Raw genomic sequence first — 11417 nt, 5'->3', positions numbered from 1 at the left:
TAAATTTTAAAATTGTAACTTTTTTCACCTTTAAGACAGAGTCGAATGCAAAAAAGAAATATGTATATATAGTCTGAGTCATGTAACCAAGAAGATTAGGATCATAATTTGCTAACAAGAGAGGAAATAGAAGCAAGATCGCAAAGAAAAGCAGAGGCTTTAGTCAAAAGGGAGGAATGGCTTACGCATATTCCCATCAGGTATTATAAAACATATCAACCATATTGCTTCCACGATAATTATGAGGTATGGAAGCTGCTTTGAATAATACAGTTCTAAACTGTAAGACTACATTGGGCGCCGCCACGTTTTACGGCATACGTGGCTCCTTTCTGTTGGATGTGCTTTTGAGTTTTGGGAATGAAGTTGTAGGCCCAACTTATTTCAGGCCCAACTTATTTCAGGCCCAACTTATTTCAGGCCCAACCCAGCTTGCATCAGCCCGAATATCATACAATAACAACCCAATATTGCCCAAATTAGAATGGAAACGAAAACCAGATAATACTTACTATAATCCTCTTGATTAACATTTAGGATTTTAGGGTTTTAGGGTTTGGGATTTAGGGCTTTGGGTTTCGGGTTTCGGGTTTCGGGTTTCGGGTTTCGGGTAAACTCATATTTTTACCACTTTCCAAAATGTTGCCGTTCGTACGGAATCGCTGACGAAAATAAGCTGCCGTGAGAAACATTAGGGTGAAAGTTCGCCACACTCGGAACTTAGAAGCAGCCGCCCCGTAGTGCAGTCTGAGCTCCTGCGATCAATAGCAGCATCGAAGTTATGAACGAAGGGATGAAAACAACGACGAAGAAAATGGTTAAAGAGGATGAGATTTTTGCTTCTTGTACTTTCGCCAGCCTCGGTCTGCACGCTACTTTATGCGACGAACTCCGAGGTGTGTTGTGTGCCGACTTTGTTCTCTTCCTTCATCGCCTCCTTTTATAATCTGCTTTCTGTTATGCTAATCATTCTACAATCTACTGTAATAGTTTTTGAGGGTTTAGCGTATTCGGTTAATTGTATTGATTCTAATCTTGGCCTGCATCTTCCGGTGTTGTTTTTTCTTCGATTGTAACAGATAAAATGGGTTTTGAAGTTCCTACGCTTGTACAGGCTCAAGCAATTCCGGCTATTTTATCTGGGCGTCATGTGTATCCTTCGAACATAACTTCTTTTAGTTGATATATAGTTGATTGCGATGCGCGTGTTTATATTTTGATAATAAACTGATTACATTGAAGAAAAATGCGTACGAATACAAAAAGGGGATATCTGGACATTGATTATCTTTATCACGTGGAAATTCATTGAATGGCACATCTATCTTTTGACATTTGCAGTGCTTCTGTAAGTTTTCTTAACTTCTTCCTGTAGTCTTGTTAATGCGGCCACGGGCACTGGCAAAACTGTTGCGTATTTGGTTCCCATCATCCATCACTTGCAGAAGTCCGATCGTAGGATTCAGCGGGCCGATGGAACTTTCTGTGCGTAACAGTAGTAATTTCTCAATTTTGCCTCTGCCCACTTATTTAATTTTATTTATATATATTTAAAAGGAAACAAGCGAGTTCATCAAGAAACCAATAAACTAGAGACCAATGCCTCCCTTCCTGAAGGGGATCAAACACTACCCTCTCGTTCTAGGATTTTCGCTGAGGTTTCTAATTAGATCACAAAGTTCTGGATTTCTTGTGAAGAGAATTTCATGCAATCAAGAGCATTAGGATAGGTGCAGGACCAAACGGAATAGAAGAACCTGACAGAGCAAGTTCCATCACTCTACAATCCAAAGAGAGACAAAATTTCATTGACGAAATCAAATAATTATGTAAAAGTATCAATCGACATTCATTGAAAGAAAAAGCTGAAAATTAATTGAATTTCAAAAGCCTGAAACCAAACTGAAGAAAGCTATAGCTAGAACAAACTTTTGTACATTGGCAGTATTGTTGAACTATCTCTCACTCACAGACATACTTGATATCTCCCATGTTTATTTGAATCTAACAAATTATTTGGCCATAGCGTTGGTTCTGGTACCAACGCGAGAGCTATGCATGCAGGTCTATGAAACTCTACAGAAATTATTACATCGTTATCATTGGATTGTCCCTGGTTACATAACAGGCGGGGAAAGTCGGTCGAAGGAGAAAGCCAGGTTGCGGAAAGGTAGGATAATCATAGTTTAAGTTATGGAATTACCATTTCATTTTGATGTAAGTTAGCTTTGTTCCATGACAATGTGTATGTGTTTGCTGGTCTTTTGGGAAAAAAATTATTTCATTTAATAAATTTTTAGCTTAACGACTTCATAGCTATAATTGTAGTAATTGGATGGCGATANTGGTCTTTTGGGAAAAAAATTATTTCATTTAATAAATTTTTAGCATAACGACTTCATAGCTATAATTGTAGTAATTGGATGGCGATAATTAGGGATGCACAATGAAACTGACAAAATTGGGCCAAACCAAAATGATTTTTCGGTTTAGTCGGTTTGCTGTTTTGTTTGATTTATGTTAAAATACCATTTTAGTTCATATGCTTGAGTCTTATTAAATTTTAGTCCTGCTTTCAAATGTCCAAATTTATTCTAGGTAGTTCTATAAATCTTTAAATTAGTCCTTATTGTTAGTTTTAACTTCAATATGATAAGATATTGAAGTTAATTTTATCAAACTTGGTACAATAATGATATCATTTCCATTTGTGGAAATAAAAGATATGATTTGGATTTGTTTCCAAAATTTATAGCGAGAAGGCTAATAGTGACTACTTTTTTTTTTATTATTATTGAAAAGTTAACAATAAACTAATAGTAGAGATTAATTTTAAGATTTGTTAAAATTACGCAAACCAAATTTGATCGTTTGAAAGTATAGGAAATAAAATAGCTCTTTGAGGTAAAACTGGCCATGTAAAATACCTTAACCTACTTTGGAATTTAACAGAGAAAGGTGTAGATAAACTATGGAAGAACTAGTAGCAAGAGAACTCCCTAGAAGGATGGGGGGACATTGTGCTTTATTTTTAATATCAAAAACATGTTTATTTTGTTGTGCTTCATGTGAGATCCCATATCGGTTNAAGGATGGGGGGACATTGTGCTTTATTTTTAATATCAAAAACATGTTTATTTTGTTGTGTTTTATGTGAGATCCCATATCGGTTGAAGAGGTGAAGGAAGCATTCCTTATAAGGGTGTGGAAACCTCCTAACAAGCGCATTTTAAAACTGTGAGGCTGACGACGATACCCTAAACCCTAAACCCTTGAAACCGTGAGGCTGACGACGATACCCTAAACACTAAAAACCGCTATGGCTAACATGCCAATTTTTTTATGGTCTGTGCTCAGGTNTCCTAACAAACGCTTTTTAAAACTGTGAGGCTGACGACGATACCCTAAACACTAAAAACCACTATGGCTAACATGCCAATTTTTTTATGGTCTGTGCTCAGGTATATCAATTTTAGTTGCAACGCCAGGTCGGCTCTTGGATCACCTAAAGAACACATCATCCTTTTTGTACTCAAATTTGCATTGGATAGTGTTTGATGAGGCAGATAGGTATGGTTACTCTCTGCTTTTTAGTACAATGCATTCTGGATCGGTCCTCTTATTTTTCACTCTTCTACATGAAACTTGTGCATCTATACAGAATTTTCGAATTAGGATGTGGCAAAGAAGTTGAGGAAATACTGGATCATTTGGGCTCGAGGAAGAATATTGTCAATAAGGATAATGGCACTTCAAGTTTTGAATTCCCGCAGCAGAATTTGCTTTTTTCGGCCACCTTAAACGAAAAAGTAAACTGTTTTGCCAAAATTAGTTTAGAGAATCCCATTATGATTGGTCTTGATGCTGGCAACAATGCCCTTGAATTTCAACCATCTGAACATGGTCGATTTTTGGGACATGACATAAATGATGAAGCCCAGCCCACAAGGAAGGAAAAGAACTTAATTGCAGATTATAAAATACCAACCCAGTTAGTTCAGAGTTACGTGCAAGGTAATTTGATTAAAAGTTTTATTTTATGAACTTTCACATGGTATTCATGAGTGCAGAGGATTGGATCCATGTTACTTTGACATTGAATTGACTATCCAGTGCATCCCTTTTGTATTTTTGTGCAGAGCCATGAAATTTCCTTTCTTAGGTCATCTACAACTGTGGTGCTTGCATGTAGATCTTTGAGTTTTATTTGGTTTGCCTCTTTGTTGTCTCAGACTATTGGTTTTGTTTTAATGTAACATAATTAGTAATTTTTTTGTAATTTTCATTTAAATGGTTAATTGTTCTAATTTTTTTTGTTAGTTGTTTACCTAGTTAGTAGGCTGTAGGCTAACCACTAATCCCCTCTCAACAAGGGTTAATCTCATGTTATTGGCTTACCTTTTGAATCCTAATAAACATTCCTTCGATGATTTTTGGAGATGTCCTTTGATTGTTTGGTTGCATGAAATTTGTATAATAGCAACCCGATGAAAGGGGCTGATGGCTGGAAAAAGAGTAGCTACCCGCCAAAATAACATAGTTCAGTCTGATATATAATATAATATATTATAAACTATATGATATTGTAAAATAATAATCAAAATTAATTAACGATAGTTTATATTCAACCTAATATTTAGTGGGTAACTACGACTTTATGGTTTATAAGTATATTATAAAACACCTTTTGAACAATTATTTAAATTAGGGTTCAATTTTTGTAAATGCTACCAAACACATTTGGAAACATGAAATACAACTTAGTTTCATTAAATTTCTTGTTTTCAATTTTTTTTTCCTGATTGCATACCAAACAAGTCCTCACTAGTTATCCTACATCATAAAAAGCATCCCTTTGAGGATTTTTAGAGATTTTCTCCTTTGATGCTTGGTTGTATAATGTTTGGTCCTTTTTGTTCTTTTGCCCTCCTATTCATGCTGCATCTAACATGTACACTTGTGATTAATTTTTTGTTTGCAGCACCGTGTGCTTCTCGGTTGGCTGTGCTTTTTTCTGTTCTGAAGTATTTGTTTGAGAGAGACTGCTTCGAGAAGGTAAAGACGATTCAATACTTATGTTTAGGTGGAAGATTTAGTATTATCACTCGTAAAAAAGGTTTTATTTTTATCATGTTCTGAGCAGTTATAGAATAATGCACACAAATGCAATAAAAGTAATGTGGCTCTCTACTCTTGTGTCACTCTATCTTAGTACTTTTTGTTGCATCTCTAGGAAGAGTTGTGTGAGGATATTTGTAGAGGCAAACTGCCCAAAAATGGAAGGATATATTTGGAGAGGCAAACTGCCTAATAATTAGGATGTATTCTTACTTCATTCCCTGCCTTCAAGACTCAAGAGCTTCAATAAAGACAACATTCAAAAAGCCCTTCGTTCATCTCTCACTTCATGTTTGTCTTGATTGCAAGAATAGAAGAGGAGCTTTGATCATGTTTTCATCTGATGTGAATTAGTTTTCATTTGTCAGTTCTAATGCACCAAGTCTTTCTGCTTATGATGTATATCTTGTAAATCATCAAAAATGATCTATCCAAAGAACAATAGTTATCAAAATTGATCTTCTTACTCTATCAGCATGGGAAGAAGTCAAGTTGATGGTGATGAAAATCCTGCTCTCTTCCATAGGTTTGTGGCTGAAAATAGAAGGAAACGTACAATTGGTGAAATTCTTTTGAGCACGGGTGTGTTTGTTGAATGTTTCTGATAATGAAGAAGATGAATTTGTAGACTTCTATAACCATTTGCATATTTGCCTGATATCCCTAATTGGAGTCCTCTAACGGACTTACCAAGTGATCAGTTGGAAGAACCTTTTGCCAAAGATGAGATTTGTAAAGCTGTCAATGCTATGGGCACTAAAAGAGCGTTCAATTATTTTTTTAGGAATGCCACCATTAATGTGAGCCTTAATGAAACATATCTGTCTCATCCCCTAGAAGATTGGAGCTAAACTTGTGGGGGATTTTAGACCCATTAGTCTCACCTCATGTCCTTGCAAGATCACGAGGTTATCTGAGAGATTAAAGTCTTGTCTTTTACTATATTTGATTTTCTTCAATCCGCTACTTTTGGATGCATCTCTTATTGCTAATGTGTTAACTGGTGAATGGAAAAGGAAAACAGAGAAAGGGATGGCCATTAAGCTTGATGTTGAAAAGGCTTTTGACTTGGTTGATTGGAATTTTCTGGATGAAATCCTTTGTGTCGAGGNTCAAGCTTGATGTTGAAAAGGCTTTTGACATGGTTGATTGGAATTTTCTGGATGAAATCCTTTGTGTCGAGGGTTTTAGGATCAAATGGAGAAGATGGATTCAAGGTTGTAACTCAACTGCCAACTACTTTATCATTATCAATGGCAAGCCTAGAGGCAGGATCAGAGCCACTAGGGGTTTACGCTAAGGGGATCCCCCTTCCTCTTCATCATGGTGATTGATCAAAGGTTTTCCGATTGGCAAAGATATCTATGCTCTTCCATTGATCATCTAATATGAATTTGGGGATGACACCATCCTTTTCTCCATACAAAGGAGGTGACAACCTTTTCTGCATTATTAAATATTTGGAGGAAGCTTTGGGCCTTAATATAAACTGAACAAATTTGAAACTATGGGAATTGGTTTCGGTAATCAGCAACTATCTTATCTTGGTAGCTGGTTTGGGTGCAAAATGGGCAAGTGGCTAAATACTTACCTTGGCTTACCCCTTAATGGTAAGCCTAGCTCATCATCCTTTTGGGACCTGATTTTTGAGAAAGTTTAGAAAGACTTGTGTTTCGGAACTTACCTATCCAAGCGGTCGATTCATGCTACATTTTAAAACCTCTCTATTTATTATTGATATCTTTTCAAAGCTCCAACAAAGGTGGCCTACAGTTTAGAGAAACTTCTTAGAACTTTTTTTCTGGAAAGGTAGTATTGAACAAAAAGGCAACCATCTCTTAAAATGGGAAGTTGTGAAGGCCCCAATTGAAGAAGGTGGACTCGAAATCAGAGATTTATAACAGAAATGCCTCTCTTCCTGCAAAATGGATTTGGCGTTTCCACCTTGAAAAAGAGGCTTTGTGGAGGATGGTTATTGTTGCTAAATATGGATCTTGCCACTTTGACCTAAAACCACCAACTATAATTTTAAATTCATCCAGAGGGCCTTGGAAATCTATTGATAAATTGAAAGCTGTTGTCTGTTCCCATATTTCCATCAAGGTCTGAAATGGTAACAATACACACTTTTGGAAGGATAATTGGAGTGGAAATACTAGCCTTCAATACGTGGACCCTTGGCTGTACCATCTCTCTTTTGTAAATCTAACTGAATCTAAAGGGATTAAGATTTTCTAGAGAATTCCTTATAGAGTCCAAGAGATTCTAAGATGTTTATAGAATATCTTGGAATATTTGTTTACAACCTCCAAGATAATTCTAGATAGAACTAATGTGGGATATATTTGAGATAATTAAGTGTTGATCCTCCAAGAAGCTTATAAACGAGTTAGTGTTATTTTTTATTTTACACGATGGCTATAGTTGCCAGAAGGTAACAAAATTACTTAGTTACTTCTCATTTTGATTACTATTTTGTGAACTATTATTATTAACCTTTTCTTCTTTCATGACTCCATTGTTACTAACTTGTTTACAGACTTTGGTGCTCTTTTCAACATGTGATGCTGTAGATTTCCACTACTCCCTGTTTGGTGGATTTAAATTCTCCTCTTCAGAATCAGAACCGAGGTCTGAACATTTGTTCCTTAAATGCAAGATTTTCCGGTTGCATGGGAGCATGAAGCCGGAGGATCGGAGAACAACATTTCAGGCCTTCAAATCAGAGAAGCTTGCTCTTCTTCTATCCACTGATATTGCTGCTAGGGGCTTAGATTTTCCAAATGTTAGATGTATTATTCAATATGATCCTCCAGGAGAGGCAATTGAGTATGTGCATAGGTAACTGCACTTACTTTTTGAGAAAGAAAATGCTCTCTTTATTATTTATTTCTACTTGTTGGTACTCTTCTTCTGTATTATTAGTACTCTTCTTCTAAATAAGGTGATCTTTAAATTATTTTAAAAAACCTAACACCTATATCAAGTGATCTTTCAATTATTTCCTACAAATCATGCAGTAAGTTGGTATTAATAGAGTGCACGTGTAGCTATGATATTTCACCAGCGGGGTGATGACAAAATTCCTTATTAGTTGGCTTCCGGGGCCTGCTTTATCAACTACTCAAGTCCAATTCATCTAGCATTTACATTTGTGAATATCCTGATGCAGGGTTGGAAGAACAGCTCGCTTAGGTGAAAGAGGAGATTCATTGCTATTCCTACAACCAACTGAAATAGATTATTTGCAAGATTTGCGGAATCATGGTGTATCTCTTACTGAATATCCTCTTGTCAAGGTGTTGGATAGTTTTCCGGTTCGTGGCAGGAAGCACTTTGTAGAGAAGTTCGTTTCTTTAGAATCACATTCCTGGATCATGTTCTTGCAGAGGGCAGTCGAATCGTTTATTGCAGCTGAGGTAGTTCTTTTCACCATCCCTCTTCTCTTTTGGTCTAATTAACAGTTTCAGAGTATAGGAGCCTTCTGACAAGTGCTTAATTTCATTAATATGAATGACATGTCACATTGTCTTTGCCTGGGGGAGCTTCTTTTTTTTTAAAAAAAAAAAAAAAAAAAAAAAAAAAAAAAAAAAAAAAAAAAAAAAAAAGTTGGTGAAATTGCTATGATTTGACAATGCATTCGATCATTCTTAGAATTTTCATTTAGAGATGTTTAATATAAACACAAGGCATCAACTTCTGTTTTTTTTTTTTAAGAACTCTGCATTATTGTAACCTTGATTCATGAATAACACACTTTCATGAAAAGAATTGGCTAATGATTTCATTCTCCATTTTTGTTGTTTTTTGCTTCGAAGGTACTTCACTTTTAGGTTTTATTCTAGAATCTAAAATGACATGATTTCATTTGTAGGCTTTCATTGTGGTTCTGTTATGTATCAAGAATGAGTACAAATGAAATGAGTCTTTCCAATCCCTTTGCTATTATTGTTTATGTCAAAACATTGAGCCTTCTTAACTTCCTGGTTTCACCTCCAAAATCAAGACTATTTTGGTTGTCATAGAATCCTCATAGTACCCTAACAGAAAGTGGAAGCCTTGAACTAAGAAAATGTAAATTGACAATAAATAGTAAATAGGACACAAACTGTTAAGCCACATAATTGTACGTTAATGTAAATGTTCACTTTCCCTGGAATCAGGAACATATACTAGGACAACCTTTCATGAAGATATTGTTGATATTTAGTAAATTTTTATAAAAATTGTATCAAACTTCTCAGGATGTCGTGAGTGAATATAAACATGCATGGACTTAAATTTTTGTCCCTTATCCAGCAATTTCCTACCTTCACTCTTCATGTGGTCTGGCCTTTGATGAAAATGACTCAATCCCTCCTAAATTCTTTTTGAGTATTAATTACCTCTCATTCCTTCGGTTTTTTCTCCTCTGGAATTCAACATGTGAGTGTGAGAGTGGAAGGATTGAATCTCTGACTTCCTAACCAGTTGAGTTATGTTCATGTCTCTTTTGATGTCTTTCTATTTGTTACTTCAATTATACAGCATTCTTAGATTGTGGTCAATAATTTGTCTTTTTTGTTCATATGAGGTACTTTATCGAATACTAATGAGATATCATCTATGCTTCAGCCAGGTGCAAGTCTAACAAAGAAAAAGAAATATTCACTACTCCATTTATTTTCTCTCATTGAGTGTTTTCAATTCTAACATCAGTTAACTGGTAGCCACATATTGAGCTCAACACAAGTCTTCTGGAACTCAAAGAGATCGTTTGTTCTCCTTTCTTTGCATGATAGAATGTTCTGTACACACCAAACATTCTATTGATTTTCCTGTTTTCAAGAGTAAAGAAGTAATGGACTTCCAAAAATGCACCCCCAGCGTTTCAAAAGAATTATTTGCTTTTTTCTGTTTTTTGTTTTTTTAGCTTTTCCTTTTTGTTATTAAATTATTTTTAACCTTATTTCGGGATTACTTTAATATGTTTGCATTGCTTTCATNTTTGTTATTAAATTATTTTTAGCCTTATTTCGGGATTACTTTAATATGTTTGCATTGCTTTCATCAGCCAGGAATGATGAAGTTGGCCCAGAAAGCATTTTGCTCTTGGGTTCGTGCATATACTGCTCATCGTGGTGAGTTGAAAAGAATTTTTGTGGTGAAGAAACTTCATTTAGGGCATGTAGCAAAGAGCTTTGCGTTGAAGCAACAACCGTCTGTTGTTGGAAAATCATTCAAGAAACAGGAAAAGAAAAGGAAAAGATATCCAAAGCAGGATGTCTCATCATCAAAAAAGAGGACTTTGTAAATCAGTGGAAAGGGTAAGCATGGAGGGGCTTTTAGTGAATGTGCAACATAACTGTTGATTCATTTTGTTTACTTTTCTACTTGGTAGCTATGTTGAATGCTGTGATTGTGAACTGTTTATCATGTCTAGGTCGCGTGCATCAAATGCAAGGCACCTCCCAAATTTTGAATTATAATCAGTTATGTTTATCATGAGTTATGTGTATGCAACTTGTAAACGAATCTGGCCTAATTGAGCGAGTATGTGTGATTGAGTAGGTGTACATATTGGAGTGAAGCTTTTACTGTTNGACTGATTGAGTAGGTGTACATATTGGAGTGAAGCTTTTACTGTTTCAGCTATGTACAAGTTTTTTGCTCCGATTCACTGTTGTCTTTAATAACTGGGATTTGTGAAGCAATAAATACGTGGACCATGACTACCAAATATGAGCCGTAGGTAGTCAGAGGCCCAACAATCCACCCACCGCGGGAACGCGTAGAGGAGGTTGGGGAGTCCAAATCGAAAGCACATGGGTGGTTTGAAAGCAGAAAGGGGTCCAACAGGATATTGGGAGCCACCCGTACCATATGCGTTCAGGACCAGCGCTGCCGAACGGATAACAGTTATATGGGATTCTCTACACTCCCACGTCAAGGTGAATTTCCCTTTCTCTTGTACCCACCACTTGGAAGGCATAAATAGGTCGATGTTAAGGCCCAATTTCGGTTACTTGGTGCATTTGCTGTCGGACACCTGGAATTGGTGCCCCCAGGGTACGATTTCATCTCTCTCTATTCCTCTTAACCTTCTTTAATGGCATCATCCTCCCTCCTCCACCTGTGTCCCCTGCAAAAACTTCGTCTCCTGCGGATATATATCCTAATTTTTTAATGTATTCTTCCAGTGATCCAGGCTCTTTTCATTTCCTGTATGTGACTCCATTCACCATTCTTTTGAAGTAAAAATTAAAGTTTGGAAACTGTATTTGATACGTTATTGTTAATATTTTGCTTGTTGATGGTTG

The 11417-nt window shown here is 36.1% G+C and overlaps 1 protein-coding gene across 2 annotated transcripts; it reads left to right on the top strand.

Annotated features, from left to right (window-relative positions):
* Positions 1-605: 605 nt before the first annotated feature.
* LOC111805428 (DEAD-box ATP-dependent RNA helicase 17) lies at positions 606-10675 on the top strand. Of its 2 annotated transcripts, none has more exons than XM_023690526.1 (10): positions 606-896; positions 1080-1152; positions 1376-1485; positions 2027-2170; positions 3462-3570; positions 3662-4014; positions 4982-5055; positions 7658-7959; positions 8291-8537; positions 10176-10675. In XM_023690526.1, exons 1-10 carry the CDS (start codon positions 782-784, stop codon positions 10179-10181), a joined length of 1533 nt encoding a protein of 510 aa, XP_023546294.1. In that variant the 5' UTR covers positions 606-781; the 3' UTR covers positions 10182-10675. The 2 variants fall into 2 exon arrangements, with proteins under 2 accessions (XP_023546294.1, XP_023546293.1); XM_023690525.1 differs by having other exon boundaries at positions 610-896; positions 10172-10675.
* Positions 10676-11417: the final 742 nt, after the last annotated feature.

The sequence above is a fragment of the Cucurbita pepo genome, chromosome LG11, assembly GCF_002806865.2.
Source record: "Cucurbita pepo subsp. pepo cultivar mu-cu-16 chromosome LG11, ASM280686v2, whole genome shotgun sequence".
In the NCBI taxonomy this organism is placed as follows: Eukaryota; Viridiplantae; Streptophyta; class Magnoliopsida; order Cucurbitales; family Cucurbitaceae; genus Cucurbita; species Cucurbita pepo.
Note: the sequence above shows the minus strand (reverse complement) of the source record. Positions and strands in the feature narration are given on the sequence as shown.

Excerpts from the sequence above, each read along its gene's own strand:
- LOC111805428 (XM_023690525.1), top strand. The coding sequence starts at position 782 with ATGAACGAAGGGATGAAAACAACGACGAAGAAAATGGTTAAAGAGGAT. Across the intron at positions 897-1,079 it reads TTTATGCGACGAACTCCGAG|ATAAAATGGGTTTTGAAGTT; the intron begins GTGTGTTGTGTG and ends CGATTGTAACAG. Across the intron at positions 2,171-3,461 it reads GAAAGCCAGGTTGCGGAAAG|GTATATCAATTTTAGTTGCA; the intron begins GTAGGATAATCA and ends GTCTGTGCTCAG.